At 46.2% G+C, this 18,332-nt stretch overlaps 1 protein-coding gene across 1 annotated transcript in view; it reads right to left on the minus strand.

Moving 5' to 3' along the window:
- LOC311111127 (E3 SUMO-protein ligase PIAS1-like) overlaps positions 1 to 18,332 on the minus strand; it is a 92,299-nt gene that overhangs the window by 8,685 nt on the left and 65,282 nt on the right. The window contains exons 5-9 of the mRNA XM_084153815.1: positions 3,733 to 3,823; positions 2,981 to 3,115; positions 2,561 to 2,684; positions 2,202 to 2,275; positions 1,763 to 1,923 (exon numbers count right to left, since the gene is read on the minus strand). Of these exons, the coding sequence (XP_084009941.1) occupies positions 1,763 to 1,923; positions 2,202 to 2,275; positions 2,561 to 2,684; positions 2,981 to 3,115; positions 3,733 to 3,823 (585 nt within the window). The remainder of the gene's footprint in view (positions 1 to 1,762; positions 1,924 to 2,201; positions 2,276 to 2,560; positions 2,685 to 2,980; positions 3,116 to 3,732; positions 3,824 to 18,332) is intronic.

Genomic DNA, 18,332 nt, shown 5'->3' on the forward strand with positions numbered 1-18,332 from the left:
GTTCCCGGATGACGTGCTTCTTTTGAGTCTAAAATGAAGAATATCTGCACAGAATTGTAGGAGCAGACCCCGCCGTAAGTTTCTGTGATACGGTATAATAACACAGATGTATACAGTATATACAGTGCCTTCAGAAAGTATTCATACCCCTTGACTTATTCCACATGTTGTTGTGTTACAGCCTGAATTCAAAATGGATTACATAGATTTTTTCCCCTCACCCATCTACACACAATACCCCATAATGACAAAGTGAAAACATGTTTTTAGAAATTGTAGCAGATTTATTTAAAACAAAATACAGAAATATCAATACTTTGTAGAAGCTCCTTTGGCAGTGATTACAGCTGTGAGTCTTTCTGGGTAAGTCTTTTAAGAGCTTTGCACACCTGGATTGTGCAACATTTTCCATTATTCTTTTCTACATTCTTCAATCTCTGTCAATTGGTTGTTGATCATTGCTAGACAGCCATTTTCAAGTCTTGCCATAGATTTTCAAGTAGATTTAAGTCAAAACTGTAACTAGGCCACTCAGGAACATTCACTGTCTTCTTGGTAAGCAACTCCAGTGTATATTTGGCCTTGTGTTTTAGGTTATTGTCCTGCTGAAAGGTGAATTCATCTCCCAGTGTCTGATGGAAAGCAGACTGAACAAGGTTTTCCTCTAGGATTTTGCCTGTGCTTAGCTACATTAAGTTAATTTTTTATCCTGAAACACTCCCCAGTCCTTAACGATTACAAGCATTCCCATAACATGATGCAGCCACCACTATGCTTGAAAATATGGAGAGTCAGTAATGTGTTGTATTTGCCCCAAACATAACACTTTTGTATTCAGGACAAAAAGTTAATTGCTTTGCCACATTTGCTGTATTATTACTTTAGTGCCTTGTTGTAAACAGGATGCATGTTTTGGAATATTTTTTTGTTCTGTACAGGATTCCTTCCTTTCACTGTCATTTAGGTTAGTTAGTATTGCGGAGTAACTACAATGTTGTTGATCCATCCTCAGTTTTCTCCTATCACAGCCATTAAACTCTGTAACTGTTTTAAAGTCACCCTTGGCCTCATGGTGAAATCCCTGAGAGGTTTCCTTCCTCTCCGGCAACTGAGTTAGGAAGGACGCCTGTATCTTTGTAGTGAATGGGTGTATTGATACACCATCTAAAGTGTAATTAATAACTTTACCATGCTCAAAGGGATATTCAATGTCTGCTTTTTTATTTATTTTTACAAATCTACCTATAGGTGCCCTTCTTTGTGAGGCCTTGGAAAACCTCCCTGGTCTTTGTGGTTGAATCTGTGTTTGAAATTCACTGCTTGACTGAGGCACCTTACAGATAATTGTATGTGTTGTGTACAGAGATGAGGTAGTCATTCATGTTAAACACTATTATTGCACACAGAGTGAGTCCATACAACTTATGTGACTTGTTAAGCACATTTCTACTCCTGAACTTATTTAGGCTTACCATAACAAAGGGGTTGAATACTTACTGACTCAAGACATTTCAGCTTTTCATTTTTTATTAATTAGTAAAAAAAAACAAAAAAAAAAACATACTTCCACTTTGACCTTATGGGGAATTTATTGTGTGTAGGCCAGTGACAATTTTTTAAAATCAATTTTAAATTCAGGCTGTAACACAACAAAATGTGGAATAATTCAAGGAGTGTGACTAGTTTCTGAAGCCCCTGTTGGTCCAGTATGTGCTGTATGCAATAGAAACACTAAAAGCTGGTTCAGGGTTGTGGGTCTCACCCGTCAATGATGAGATGTTCGTAGGGGGCTTTCTTATCACAGACGGGACAAACCCAGGTAGGTTTCTTCTCATTCATCTGGATGTACAGCGTAGCGTCAAAACACTGCAGGTGGGAACACGTCAGCGCCCGGCACGGGATCATCAGACGCATCTTCCCCAACTGAACATAACACACACAAGACACAGACATAGTAGTTAAGCGGTGATAGGGGTATTGAGACAAGTTGGGACACACACAGTAAAGCAGAGTAATAAGGGCATTAAGACAGTGTGTGTGTGTGTGTGTGTGTGTATGTGTGTGTGTGTGTGTGTGTGTGTGTGTGTGTATGTGTGTGTGTATGTGTATGTGTATGTGTGTGTGTATGTGTGTATGTGTGTGTGTGTGTGTGTGTGTGTGTGTGTGTGTGTGTGTGTGTGTGTGTGTGTGTGTGTGTTTACCGGACAGAGCAGCGACACGCGTAGGCTGGTGGTGGCGATTTCACTGTCTGGATCTGCCGTTAGCTTCTCTTTGACTGCAGGGGGACAGAGTACCCCATGAAGAAGCAGCAGGGGTCATACCAACCTATACAATACCTGCACAACCACCTACTGTATACGAACGATTCCCATGGAATATAGTACCGAGCTCCATAACAATACAGAAAACGTCTAGCGTGGTTGAAACGGGTCATAACTAAATAGGTAGCTAGCTAAATTTGTGTCATGGATCCGTTCAGCCAGATCCATAGATATACATTTAGCCAAGCATGCTAACAGCGCTAACAGTGTAAATAGCGTGTGGTCCTGGCGACCCTTACTGAGTGCTCTGGAGTGGTCTGGGTTCCTGATGCCTTTGGACCGTAGTCTCTGCAACAGTACGGTGGACGACTGCTGCTTGACCAGGTACACCGCCATAGAGTAGCTCTGAAAACACAGAAGGTGCTGTAGGGTTGTTAAAATCACTCTCCTTTTTATCCAGATCACCACAGTTTCACATCTACTTTTATTCATGTCTTTTTGCCCCGTTGGTCTTATCAAATCAAAATTTATTCATTTAGCACATTTCTTACAGAGGAGTCATTTCAAAGTGCTTAAAACATAAAATAATAAAAAGGTCAGGAAGATAAAAAAACGAATGTTTTCTAGAAAAATATAACATGGAAGATAGACAAGAACAAAATGAAGAGACTAATTAAAATAGTAAAATGTATCATCTCTTCTATCTTATCATGTCTTACCCTTCCAACCTCTGAGGTCCAGGACACCACGATGGTGTTGGGGACTGTCGTGGACAGTCTGACTACTGAGGTAATGTTGATGGGCCGGCTGGGGCGCTTCGGCTCCACACCGTTTTTCGTTGGAGGAAGATAGCCCTGAGAGAGAGAGAGAGAGAGGGAGGGAGAGAAAGAGGGAGAGAGACAGGGAGGGAGAGGGAGAGAGACAGGGAGGGAGAGAGAGAGAGGGGGGAGGGAGAGAGACAGGGAGGGAGAGAGAGGGCAGGAGGGAGGGAGGGAGGGAGGGAGGGAGGGAGGGAGGGAGGGGAGGGAGGGAGGGAGGGAGGGGGAGAGGGGGAGGGATAGAGGGAAGGAGGTCAGGGAGGGAGGGGGGGTCACACTTCACAACTCAATCAACTGTTTATTGTAATTGAAGGTCTGGTTTGTGTGTGTAACTGGGAGTACTGTACAGTGTGTAACTGGGAGTACTGTACAGTGTGTAACTGGGAGTACTGTACAGTGTGTAACTGGGAGTACTGTACAGTGTGTAACTGGGAGTACTGTACAGTGTGTAACTGGGAGTACTGTACAGTGTGTAACTGGGAGTACTGTAGTGTGTAACTGGGAGTACTGTAGTGTGTAACTGGGAGTACTGTAGTGTGTAAAAGGGAGTACTGTACAGTGTGTAACTGGGAGTACTGTACAGTGTGTAACTGGGAGTATTGTACAGTGTGTAACTGGGAGTACTGTACAGTGTGTGGAGTTGTGTTTCTTACCGGGAGGTTGCATGGCTTCCCATTCACCTTCACACACAGATTGGGCGGAAAGTGGTCTTCCTGAGGACAACTCGTCTCAGAGAGACAAAACCTACACACACACACACACACACACACAAGACACACACGAGACACACACGAGACACACACGAGACACACACGAGACACACACGAGACACACACGAGACACACACGAGACACACACGAGACACACACACACACACCAAAGATGACCATATCAACCATTTTGGGCCTAGTGAAGATTGGCCACCAGATTATGGCCAGCTGATCTCTCAGTAAACCATCAATACGTGCTAAATTCACCTGCACAGCTGATCTCAATTGCAACCAGCATTGGCCACCTCCTAACCGCTCCCTAAGGCAGATGTCAGGGTTATGTTTCCATCCTCATTGCAACCAACATTTTTAAAGATAATTTCACCTTCTGGTGGGTATTATCTTCAGAACATATTAGTACGGCAATTCTACCTGACAATGGGCAATTTATCTATTTGACAATCATTCCGTACAAATGTTGTGTGGCTATAGCAGAGATTATTTATTTAATTTGTAGAACAACGTGAAAATCCTCAATAGTGAAACTTGACATGTTCTTACAGGACTACAAGGCATATTGTACTTTACTGAAAAAACAACGTCTGAATTGGAAATAAATGTGGTATGGAGAGTAATTTCCTATTATTTGGAAGTCGTTATCTTAACCATAGAAACAGATGCAAAGTGCTTCGTTTTATAATGATATTTAAAATTGTCCTTCCCACAGTTGCTGCAATACATTAATAATTTGGCTTAGTAATGGTCTGCAATTAAACATGTTAACTACATTTCCAGTCAAATAATTTTATTTCAGTTGTAGGCTGTGTCAGTCTTCCATTTATCTTTTTCATATTTCCATTTTGTGGTTCCTGATAGGATGTTATTTCATTAGGATGGGAGTAGTGAACACAAATAATGATGATTTCCTCTGTCTAGTATCCAGCTAGCTTGACATGGTAACAGCCATTTCCTCTGTCTAGTACCCAGCTAGCTTGACATGGTAACAGCCATTTCCTCTGTCTAGTATCCAGCTGGCTTGACATGGTAACAGCCATTTCCTCTGTCTAGTACCCAGCTAGCTTGACATGGTAACAGCCATTTCCTCTGTCTAGTATCCAGCTGGCTTGACATGGTAACAGCCATTTCCTCTGTCTAGTACCCAGCTAGCTTGACATGGTAACAGCCATTTCCTCTGTCTAGTACCCAGCTGGCTTGACATGGTAACAGCCATTTCCTCTGTCTAGTATCCAGCTGGCTTGACATGGTAACAGCCATTTCCTCTGTCTAGTATCCAGCTAGGTTGACATGGTAACAGCCATTTCCTCTGTCTAGTATCCAGCTGGCTTGACATGGTAACAGCCATTTCCTCTGTCTAGTACCCAGCTAGCTTGACATGGTAACAGCCATTTCCTCTGTCTAGTACCCAGCTAGCTTGACATGGTAACAGCCATTTCCTCTGTCTAGTACCCAGCTAGCTTGACATGGTAACAGCCATTTCCTCTGTCTAGTATCCAGCTAGCTTGACATGGTAACAGCCATTTCCTCTGTCTAGTATCCAGCTGGCTTGACATGGTAACAGCCATTTCCTCTGTCTAGTATCCAGCTGGCTTGACATGGTAACAGCCATTTCCTCTGTCTAGTACCCAGCTAGCTTGACATGGTAACAGCCATTTCCTCTGTCTAGTATCCAGCTAGCTTGACATGGTAACAGCCATTTCCTCTGTCTAGTATCCAGCTAGCTTGACATGGTAACAGCCATTTCCTCTGTCTAGTATCCAGCTGGCTTGACATGGTAACAGCCATTTCCTCTGTCTAGTACCCAGCTGGCTTGACATGGTAACAGCCATTTCCTCTGTCTAGTACCCAGCTAGCTTGACATGGTAACAGCCATTTCCTCTGTCTAGTACCCAGCTGGCTTGACATGGTAACAGCCATTTCCTCTGTCTAGTACCCAGCTAGGTTGACATGGTAACAGCCATTTCCTCTGTCTAGTATCCAGCTAGGTTGACATGGTAACAGCCATTTCCTCTGTCTAGTATCCAGCTAGCTTGACATGGTAACAGCCATTTCCTCTGTCTAGTATCCAGCTGGCTTGACATGGTAACAGCCATTTCCTCTGTCTAGTACCCAGCTGGCTTGACATGGTAACAGCCATTTCCTCTGTCTAGTACCCAGCTAGCTTGACATGGTAACAGCCATTTCCTCTGTCTAGTATCCAGCTAGCTTGACATGGTAACAGCCATTTCCTCTGTCTAGTACCCAGCTAGCTTGACATGGTAACAGCCATTTCCTCTGTCTAGTACCCAGCTAGGTTGACATGGTAACAGCCATTTCCTCTGTCTAGTACCCAGCTAGCTTGACATGGTAACAGCCATTTCCTCTGTCTAGTACCCAGCTAGGTTGACATGGTAACAGCCATTTCCTCTGTCTAGTACCCAGCTAGGTTGACATGGTAACAGCCATTTCCTCTGTCTAGTACCCAGCTGGGTTGACATGGTAACAGCCATTTCCTCTGTCTAGTACCCAGCTGGCTTGACATGGTAACAGCCATTTCCTCTGTCTAGTACCCAGCTAGCTTGACATGGTAACAGCCATTTCCTCTGTCTAGTACCCAGCTAGCTTGACATGGTAACAGCCATTTCCTCTGTCTAGTACCCAGCTAGGTTGACATGGTAACAGCCATTTCCTCTGTCTAGTACCCAGCTAGGTTGACATGGTAACAGCCATTTCCTCTGTCTAGTACCCAGCTAGGTTGACATGGTAACAGCCATTTCCTCTGTCTAGTACCCAGCTAGGTTGACATGGTAACAGCCATTTCCTCTGTCTAGTACCCAGCTAGGTTGACATGGTAACAGCCATTTCCTCTGTCTAGTACCCAGCTGGCTTGACATGGTAACAGCCATTTCCTCTGTCTAGTACCCAGCTGGCTTGACATGGTAACAGCCATTTCCTCTGTCTAGTATCCAGCTAGCTTGACATGGTAACAGCCATTTCCTCTGTCTAGTACCCAGCTAGCTTGACATGGTAACAGCCATTTCCTCTGTCTAGTATCCAGCTAGCTTGACATGGTAACAGCCATTTCCTCTGTCTAGTACCCAGCTAGCTTGACATGGTAACAGCCATTTCCTCTGTCTAGTATCCAGCTAGCTTGACATGGTAACAGCCATTTCCTCTGTCTAGTATCCAGCTAGCTTGACATGGTAACAGCCATTTCCTCTGTCTAGTACCCAGCTAGGTTGACATGGTAACAGCCATTTCCTCTGTCTAGTACCCAGCTAGGTTGACATGGTAACAGCCATTTCCTCTGTCTAGTACCCAGCTAGCTTGACATGGTAACAGCCATTTCCTCTGTCTAGTACCCAGCTAGCTTGACATGGTAACAGCCATTTCCTCTGTCTAGTACCCAGCTAGCTTGACATGGTAACAGCCATTTCCTCTGTCTAGTACCCAGCTAGGTTGACATGGTAACAGCCATTTCCTCTGTCTAGTACCCAGCTAGGTTGACATGGTAACAGCCATTTCCTCTGTCTAGTACCCAGCTAGCTTGACATGGTAACAGCCATTTCCTCTGTCTAGTATCCAGCTAGCTTGACATGGTAACAGCCATTTCCTCTGTCTAGTACCCAGCTAGCTTGACATGGTAACAGCCATTTCCTCTGTCTAGTATCCAGCTAGCTTGACATGGTAACAGCCATTTCCTCTGTCTAGTATCCAGCTAGCTTGACATGGTAACAGCCATTTCCTCTGTCTAGTACCCAGCTAGGTTGACATGGTAACAGCCATTTCCTCTGTCTAGTACCCAGCTAGGTTGACATGGTAACAGCCATTTCCTCTGTCTAGTACCCAGCTAGCTTGACATGGTAACAGCCATTTCCTCTGTCTAGTACCCAGCTAGCTTGACATGGTAACAGCCATTTCCTCTGTCTAGTACCCAGCTAGGTTGACATGGTAACAGCCATTTCCTCTGTCTAGTACCCAGCTGGCTTGACATGGTAACAGCCATTTCCTCTGTCTAGTACCCAGCTGGCTTGACATGGTAACAGCCATTTCCTCTGTCTAGTACCCAGCTAGCTTGACATGGTAACAGCCATTTCCTCTGTCTAGTACCCAGCTAGCTTGACATGGTAACAGCCATTTCCTCTGTCTAGTACCCAGCTAGGTTGACATGGTAACAGCCATTTCCTCTGTCTAGTACCCAGCTGGCTTGACATGGTAACAGCCATTTCCTCTGTCTAGTACCCAGCTAGGTTGACATGGTAACAGCCATTTCCTCTGTCTAGTACCCAGCTGGCTTGACATGGTAACAGCCATTTCCTCTGTCTAGTATCCAGCTAGCTTGACATGGTAACAGCCATTTCCTCTGTCTAGTACCCAGCTAGCTTGACATGGTAACAGCCATTTCCTCTGTCTAGTATCCAGCTGGCTTGACATGGTAACAGCCATTTCCTCTGTCTAGTATCCAGCTGGCTTGACATGGTAACAGCCATTTCCTCTGTCTAGTACCCAGCTAGCTTGACATGGTAACAGCCATTTCCTCTGTCTAGTATCCAGCTAGGTTGACATGGTAACAGCCATTTCCTCTGTCTAGTATCCAGCTAGGTTGACATGGTAACAGCCATTTCCTCTGTCTAGTACCCAGCTAGCTTGACATGGTAACAGCCATTTCCTCTGTCTAGTATCCAGCTAGCTTGATATGGTAACAGCCATTTCCTCTGTCTAGTACCCAGCTAGCTTGACATGGTAACAGCCATTTCCTCTGTCTAGTACCCAGCTGGCTTGACATGGTAACAGCCATTTCCTCTGTCTAGTACCCAGCTAGGTTGACATGGTAACAGCCATTTCCTCTGTCTAGTATCCAGCTAGGTTGACATGGTAACAGCCATTTCCTCTGTCTAGTACCCAGCTGGCTTGACATGGTAACAGCCATTTCCTCTGTCTAGTACCCAGCTAGCTTGACATGGTAACAGCCATTTCCTCTGTCTAGTACCCAGCTAGCTTGACATGGTAACAGCCATTTCCTCTGTCTAGTATCCAGCTGGCTTGACATGGTAACAGCCATTTCCTCTGTCTAGTATCCAGCTGGCTTGACATGGTAACAGCCATTTCCTCTGTCTAGTACCCAGCTAGGTTGACATGGTAACAGCCATTTCCTCTGTCTAGTATCCAGCTAGCTTGACATGGTAACAGCCATTTCCTCTGTCTAGTACCCTGCTGGCTTGACATGGTAACAGCCATTTCCTCTGTCTAGTACACAGCTAGCTTGACATGGTAACAGCCATTTCCTCTGTCTAGTACCCAGCTAGCTTGACATGGTAACAGCCATTTCCTCTGTCTAGTACCCAGCTGGCTTGACATGGTAACAGCCATTTCCTCTGTCTAGTACCCAGCTAGCTTGACATGGTAACAGCCATTTCCTCTGTCTAGTACCCAGCTAGCTTGACATGGTAACAGCCATTTCCTCTGTCTAGTACCCAGCTAGGTTGACATGGTAACAGCCATTTCCTCTGTCTAGTACCCAGCTGGCTTGACATGGTAACAGCCATTTCCTCTGTCTAGTACCCAGCTAGGTTGACATGGTAACAGCCATTTCCTCTGTCTAGTACCCAGCTGGCTTGACATGGTAACAGCCATTTCCTCTGTCTAGTATCCAGCTAGCTTGACATGGTAACAGCCATTTCCTCTGTCTAGTACCCAGCTAGCTTGACATGGTAACAGCCATTTCCTCTGTCTAGTATCCAGCTGGCTTGACATGGTAACAGCCATTTCCTCTGTCTAGTATCCAGCTGGCTTGACATGGTAACAGCCATTTCCTCTGTCTAGTACCCAGCTAGCTTGACATGGTAACAGCCATTTCCTCTGTCTAGTATCCAGCTAGGTTGACATGGTAACAGCCATTTCCTCTGTCTAGTATCCAGCTAGGTTGACATGGTAACAGCCATTTCCTCTGTCTAGTACCCAGCTAGCTTGACATGGTAACAGCCATTTCCTCTGTCTAGTATCCAGCTAGCTTGATATGGTAACAGCCATTTCCTCTGTCTAGTACCCAGCTAGCTTGACATGGTAACAGCCATTTCCTCTGTCTAGTACCCAGCTGGCTTGACATGGTAACAGCCATTTCCTCTGTCTAGTACCCAGCTAGGTTGACATGGTAACAGCCATTTCCTCTGTCTAGTATCCAGCTAGGTTGACATGGTAACAGCCATTTCCTCTGTCTAGTACCCAGCTGGCTTGACATGGTAACAGCCATTTCCTCTGTCTAGTATCCAGCTAGCTTGACATGGTAACAGCCATTTCCTCTGTCTAGTACCCAGCTGGCTTGACATGGTAACAGCCATTTCCTCTGTCTAGTATCCAGCTAGCTTGACATGGTAACAGCCATTTCCTCTGTCTAGTACCCAGCTAGCTTGACATGGTAACAGCCATTTCCTATGTCTAGTATCCAGCTAGCTTGACATGGTAACAGCCATTTCCTCTGTCTAGTACCCAGCTGGCTTGACATAGTAACAGCCATTTCCTCTGTCTAGTACCCAGCTGGGTTGACATGGTAACAGCCATTTCCTCTGTCTAGTACCCAGCTGGCTTGACATGGTAACAGCCATTTCCTCTGTCTAGTACCCAGCTGGCTTGACATGGTAACAGCCATTTCCTCTGTCTAGTACCCAGCTAGGTTGACATGGTAACAGCCATTTCCTCTGTCTAGTATCCAGGTAGCTTGACATGGTAACAGCCATTTCCTCTGTCTAGTATCCAGCTAGCTTGACATGGTAACAGCCATTTCCTCTGTCTAGTATCCAGCTAGCTTGACATGGTAACAGCCATTTCCTCTGTCTAGTACCCAGCTAGGTTGACATGGTAACAGCCATTTCCTCTGTCTAGTATCCAGCTGGCTTGACATGGTAACAGCCATTTCCTCTGTCTAGTATCCAGCTGGCTTGACATGGTAACAGCCATTTCCTCTGTCTAGTATCCAGGTAGCTTGACATGGTAACAGCCATTTCCTCTGTCTAGTATCCAGCTAGCTTGACATGGTAACAGCCATTTCCTCTGTCTAGTATCCAGCTGGCTTGACATGGTAACAGCCATTTCCTCTGTCTAGTACCCAGCTAGGTTGACATGGTAACAGCCATTTCCTCTGTCTAGTATCCAGCTGGCTTGACATGGTAACAGCCATTTCCTCTGTCTAGTACCCAGCTAGCTTGACATGGTAACAGCCATTTCCTCTGTCTAGTATCCAGGTAGCTTGACATGGTAACAGCCATTTCCTCTGTCTAGTATCCAGCTAGCTTGACATGGTAACAGCCATTTCCTCTGTCTAGTATCCAGCTGGCTTGACATGGTAACAGCCATTTCCTCTGTCTAGTATCCAGCTAGCTTGACATGGTAACAGCCATTTCCTCTGTATAGTACCCAGCTGGCTTGACATGGTAACAGCCATTTCCTCTGTCTAGTACCCAGCTGGCTTGACATGGTAACAGCCATTTCCTCTGTCTAGTATCCAGCTGGCTTGACATGGTAACAGCCATTTCCTCTGTCTAGTACCCAGCTGGCTTGACATGGTAACAGCCATTTCCTCTGTCTAGTATCCAGCTAGCTTGACATGGTAACAGCCATTTCCTCTGTCTAGTACCCAGCTGGCTTGACATGGTAACAGCCATTTCCTCTGTCTAGTACCCAGCTGGCTTGACATGGTAACAGCCATTTCCTCTGTCTAGTATCCAGCTAGCTTGACATGGTAACAGCCATTTCCTCTGTCTAGTATCCAGCTAGCTTGACATGGTAACAGCCATTTCCTCTGTCTAGTACCCAGCTGGCTTGACATGGTAACAGCCATTTCCTCTGTCTAGTACCCAGCTAGCTTGACATGGTAACAGCCATTTCCTCTGTCTAGTACCCAGCTGGCTTGACATGGTAACAGCCATTTCCTCTGTCTAGTACCCAGCTGGCTTGACATGGTAACAGCCATTTCCTCTGTCTAGTACCCAGCTAGCTTGACATGGTAACAGCCATTTCCTCTGTCTAGCACCCAGCTGGCTTGACATGGTAACAGCCATTTCCTCTGTCTAGTACCCAGCTGGCTTGACATGGTAACAGCCATTTCCTCTGTCTAGTACCCAGCTAGCTTGACATGGTAACAGCCATTTCCTCTGTCTAGTACCCAGCTAGCTTGACATGGTAACAGCCATTTCCTCTGTCTAGTACCCAGCTAGCTTGACATGGTAACAGCCATTTCCTCTGTCTAGTACCCAGCTAGCTTGACATGGTAACAGCCATTTCCTCTGTCTAGTACCCAGCTAGCTTGACATGGTAACAGCCATTTCCTCTGTCTAGTACCCAGCTGGCTTGACATGGTAACAGCCATTTCCTCTGTCTAGTACCCAGCTAGGTTGACATGGTAACAGCCATTTCCTCTGTCTAGTACCCAGCTAGCTTGACATGGTAACAGCCATTTCCTCTGTCTAGTACCCAGCTAGCTTGACATGGTAACAGCCATTTCCTCTGTCTAGTACCCAGCTAGCTTGACATGGTAACAGCCATTTCCTCTGTCTAGTACCCAGCTGGCTTGACATGGTAACAGCCATTTCCTCTGTCTAGTACCCAGCTAGCTTGACATGGTAACAGCCATTTCCTCTGTCTAGTACCCAGCTAGCTTGACATGGTAACAGCCATTTCCTCTGTCTAGTACCCAGCTAGCTTGACATGGTAACAGCCATTTCCTCTGTCTAGTACCCAGCTAGGTTGACATGGTAACAGCCATTTCCTCTGTCTAGTACCCAGCTAGGTTGACATGGTAACAGCCATTTCCTCTGTCTAGTACCCAGCTAGCTTGACATGGTAACAGCCATTTCCTCTGTCTAGTATCCAGCTAGCTTGACATGGTAACAGCCATTTCCTCTGTCTAGTACCCAGCTAGCTTGACATGGTAACAGCCATTTCCTCTGTCTAGTATCCAGCTAGCTTGACATGGTAACAGCCATTTCCTCTGTCTAGTATCCAGCTAGCTTGACATGGTAACAGCCATTTCCTCTGTCTAGTACCCAGCTAGGTTGACATGGTAACAGCCATTTCCTCTGTCTAGTACCCAGCTAGGTTGACATGGTAACAGCCATTTCCTCTGTCTAGTACCCAGCTAGCTTGACATGGTAACAGCCATTTCCTCTGTCTAGTACCCAGCTAGCTTGACATGGTAACAGCCATTTCCTCTGTCTAGTATCCAGCTAGGTTGACATGGTAACAGCCATTTCCTCTGTCTAGTATCCAGCTAGGTTGACATGGTAACAGCCATTTCCTCTGTCTAGTACCCAGCTAGCTTGACATGGTAACAGCCATTTCCTCTGTCTAGTATCCAGCTAGCTTGATATGGTAACAGCCATTTCCTCTGTCTAGTACCCAGCTAGCTTGACATGGTAACAGCCATTTCCTCTGTCTAGTATCCAGCTGGCTTGACATGGTAACAGCCATTTCCTCTGTCTAGTATCCAGCTGGCTTGACATGGTAACAGCCATTTCCTCTGTCTAGTACCCAGCTAGGTTGACATGGTAACAGCCATTTCCTCTGTCTAGTATCCAGCTAGCTTGACATGGTAACAGCCATTTCCTCTGTCTAGTACCCAGCTGGCTTGACATGGTAACAGCCATTTCCTCTGTCTAGTACACAGCTAGCTTGACATGGTAACAGCCATTTCCTCTGTCTAGTACCCAGCTAGCTTGACATGGTAACAGCCATTTCCTCTGTCTAGTACCCAGCTGGCTTGACATGGTAACAGCCATTTCCTCTGTCTAGTACCCAGCTAGCTTGACATGGTAACAGCCATTTCCTCTGTCTAGTACCCAGCTAGCTTGACATGGTAACAGCCATTTCCTCTGTCTAGTACCCAGCTAGGTTGACATGGTAACAGCCATTTCCTCTGTCTAGTACCCAGCTGGCTTGACATGGTAACAGCCATTTCCTCTGTCTAGTACCCAGCTAGGTTGACATGGTAACAGCCATTTCCTCTGTCTAGTACCCAGCTGGCTTGACATGGTAACAGCCATTTCCTCTGTCTAGTATCCAGCTAGCTTGACATGGTAACAGCCATTTCCTCTGTCTAGTACCCAGCTAGCTTGACATGGTAACAGCCATTTCCTCTGTCTAGTATCCAGCTGGCTTGACATGGTAACAGCCATTTCCTCTGTCTAGTATCCAGCTGGCTTGACATGGTAACAGCCATTTCCTCTGTCTAGTACCCAGCTAGCTTGACATGGTAACAGCCATTTCCTCTGTCTAGTATCCAGCTAGGTTGACATGGTAACAGCCATTTCCTCTGTCTAGTATCCAGCTAGGTTGACATGGTAACAGCCATTTCCTCTGTCTAGTATCCAGCTAGGTTGACATGGTAACAGCCATTTCCTCTGTCTAGTACCCAGCTAGCTTGACATGGTAACAGCCATTTCCTCTGTCTAGTATCCAGCTAGCTTGATATGGTAACAGCCATTTCCTCTGTCTAGTACCCAGCTAGCTTGACATGGTAACAGCCATTTCCTCTGTCTAGTACCCAGCTGGCTTGACATGGTAACAGCCATTTCCTCTGTCTAGTACCCAGCTAGGTTGACATGGTAACAGCCATTTCCTCTGTCTAGTATCCAGCTAGGTTGACATGGTAACAGCCATTTCCTCTGTCTAGTACCCAGCTGGCTTGACATGGTAACAGCCATTTCCTCTGTCTAGTACCCAGCTAGCTTGACATGGTAACAGCCATTTCCTCTGTCTAGTACCCAGCTAGCTTGACATGGTAACAGCCATTTCCTCTGTCTAGTATCCAGCTGGCTTGACATGGTAACAGCCATTTCCTCTGTCTAGTATCCAGCTGGCTTGACATGGTAACAGCCATTTCCTCTGTCTAGTACCCAGCTAGGTTGACATGGTAACAGCCATTTCCTCTGTCTAGTATCCAGCTAGCTTGACATGGTAACAGCCATTTCCTCTGTCTAGTACCCAGCTGGCTTGACATGGTAACAGCCATTTCCTCTGTCTAGTACACAGCTAGCTTGACATGGTAACAGCCATTTCCTCTGTCTAGTACCCAGCTGGCTTGACATGGTAACAGCCATTTCCTCTGTCTAGTATCCAGCTAGCTTGACATGGTAACAGCCATTTCCTCTGTCTAGTACCCAGCTGGCTTGACATGGTAACAGCCATTTCCTCTGTCTAGTATCCAGCTAGCTTGACATGGTAACAGCCATTTCCTCTGTCTAGTACCCAGCTGGCTTGACATGGTAACAGCCATTTCCTCTGTCTAGTATCCAGCTAGCTTGACATGGTAACAGCCATTTCCTCTGTCTAGTACCCAGCTAGCTTGACATGGTAACAGCCATTTCCTATGTCTAGTATCCAGCTAGCTTGACATGGTAACAGCCATTTCCTCTGTCTAGTACCCAGCTGGCTTGACATAGTAACAGCCATTTCCTCTGTCTAGTACCCAGCTGGGTTGACATGGTAACAGCCATTTCCTCTGTCTAGTACCCAGCTGGCTTGACATGGTAACAGCCATTTCCTCTGTCTAGTACCCAGCTGGCTTGACATGGTAACAGCCATTTCCTCTGTCTAGTACCCAGCTAGGTTGACATGGTAACAGCCATTTCCTCTGTCTAGTATCCAGGTAGCTTGACATGGTAACAGCCATTTCCTCTGTCTAGTATCCAGCTAGCTTGACATGGTAACAGCCATTTCCTCTGTCTAGTATCCAGCTAGCTTGACATGGTAACAGCCATTTCCTCTGTCTAGTACCCAGCTAGGTTGACATGGTAACAGCCATTTCCTCTGTCTAGTATCCAGCTGGCTTGACATGGTAACAGCCATTTCCTCTGTCTAGTATCCAGCTGGCTTGACATGGTAACAGCCATTTCCTCTGTCTAGTATCCAGGTAGCTTGACATGGTAACAGCCATTTCCTCTGTCTAGTATCCAGCTAGCTTGACATGGTAACAGCCATTTCCTCTGTCTAGTATCCAGCTGGCTTGACATGGTAACAGCCATTTCCTCTGTCTAGTACCCAGCTAGCTTGACATGGTAACAGCCATTTCCTCTGTCTAGTACCCAGCTGGCTTGACATGGTAACAGCCATTTCCTCTGTCTAGTACCCAGCTAGCTTGACATGGTAACAGCCATTTCCTCTGTCTAGTACCCAGCTGGCTTGACATGGTAACAGCCATTTCCTCTGTCTAGTACCCAGCTGGCTTGACATGGTAACAGCCATTTCCTCTGTCTAGTACCCAGCTAGCTTGACATGGTAACAGCCATTTCCTCTGTCTAGTACCCAGCTGGCTTGACATGGTAACAGCCATTTCCTCTGTCTAGTACCCAGCTGGCTTGACATGGTAACAGCCATTTCCTCTGTCTAGTACCCAGCTAGCTTGACATGGTAACAGCCATTTCCTCTGTCTAGTACCCAGCTGGCTTGACATGGTAACAGCCATTTCCTCTGTCTAGTACCCAGCTAGCTTGACATGGTAACAGCCATTTCCTCTGTCTAGTATCCAGCTAGCTTGACATGGTAACAGCCATTTCCTCTGTCTAGTATCCAGCTAGCTTGACATGGTAACAGCCATTTCCTCTGTCTAGTACCCAGCTAGGTTGACATGGTAACAGCCATTTCCTCTGTCTAGTACCCAGCTAGGTTGACATGGTAACAGCCATTTCCTCTGTCTAGTACCCAGCTAGCTTGACATGGTAACAGCCATTTCCTCTGTCTAGTACCCAGCTAGCTTGACATGGTAACAGCCATTTCCTCTGTCTAGTACCCAGCTAGCTTGACATGGTAACAGCCATTTCCTCTGTCTAGTACCCAGCTAGCTTGACATGGTAACAGCCATTTCCTCTGTCTAGTACCCAGCTAGCTTGACATGGTAACAGCCATTTCCTCTGTCTAGTACCCAGCTAGCTTGACATGGTAACAGCCATTTCCTCTGTCTAGTACCCAGCTGGCTTGACATGGTAACAGCCATTTCCTCTGTCTAGTACCCAGCTAGGTTGACATGGTAACAGCCATTTCCTCTGTCTAGTACCCAGCTAGCTTGACATGGTAACAGCCATTTCCTCTGTCTAGTACCCAGCTAGCTTGACATGGTAACAGCCATTTCCTCTGTCTAGTACCCAGCTAGCTTGACATGGTAACAGCCATTTCCTCTGTCTAGTACCCAGCTGGCTTGACATGGTAACAGCCATTTCCTCTGTCTAGTACCCAGCTAGCTTGACATGGTAACAGCCATTTCCTCTGTCTAGTACCCAGCTAGCTTGACATGGTAACAGCCATTTCCTCTGTCTAGTACCCAGCTAGCTTGACATGGTAACAGCCATTTCCTCTGTCTAGTATCCAGCTAGCTTGACATGGTAACAGCCATTTCCTCTGTCTAGTACCCAGCTAGCTTGACATGGTAACAGCCATTTCCTCTGTCTAGTATCCAGCTAGCTTGACATGGTAACAGCCATTTCCTCTGTCTAGTATCCAGCTAGCTTGACATGGTAACAGCCATTTCCTCTGTCTAGTACCCAGCTAGGTTGACATGGTAACAGCCATTTCCTCTGTCTAGTACCCAGCTAGGTTGACATGGTAACAGCCATTTCCTCTGTCTAGTACCCAGCTAGCTTGACATGGTAACAGCCATTTCCTCTGTCTAGTACCCAGCTAGCTTGACATGGTAACAGCCATTTCCTCTGTCTAGTACCCAGCTAGGTTGACATGGTAACAGCCATTTCCTCTGTCTAGTACCCAGCTAGGTTGACATGGTAACAGCCATTTCCTCTGTCTAGTACCCAGCTAGCTTGACATGGTAACAGCCATTTCCTCTGTCTAGTATCCAGCTAGCTTGACATGGTAACAGCCATTTCCTCTGTCTAGTACCCAGCTAGCTTGACATGGTAACAGCCATTTCCTCTGTCTAGTATCCAGCTAGCTTGACATGGTAACAGCCATTTCCTCTGTCTAGTATCCAGCTAGCTTGACATGGTAACAGCCATTTCCTCTGTCTAGTACCCAGCTAGGTTGACATGGTAACAGCCATTTCCTCTGTCTAGTACCCAGCTAGGTTGACATGGTAACAGCCATTTCCTCTGTCTAGTACCCAGCTAGCTTGACATGGTAACAGCCATTTCCTCTGTCTAGTACCCAGCTAGCTTGACATGGTAACAGCCATTTCCTCTGTCTAGTACCCAGCTAGGTTGACATGGTAACAGCCATTTCCTCTGTCTAGTACCCAGCTGGCTTGACATGGTAACAGCCATTTCCTCTGTCTAGTACCCAGCTGGCTTGACATGGTAACAGCCATTTCCTCTGTCTAGTACCCAGCTAGCTTGACATGGTAACAGCCATTTCCTCTGTCTAGTACCCAGCTAGCTTGACATGGTAACAGCCATTTCCTCTGTCTAGTACCCAGCTAGCTTGACATGGTAACAGCCATTTCCTCTGTCTAGTACCCAGCTAGGTTGACATGGTAACAGCCATTTCCTCTGTCTAGTACCCAGCTGGCTTGACATGGTAACAGCCATTTCCTCTGTCTAGTACCCAGCTAG

Source organism: Coregonus lavaretus (assembly GCF_964263955.1).
Source record: "Coregonus lavaretus genome assembly, chromosome: 37".
Lineage (NCBI taxonomy): Eukaryota > Metazoa > Chordata > Actinopteri > Salmoniformes > Salmonidae > Coregonus > Coregonus lavaretus.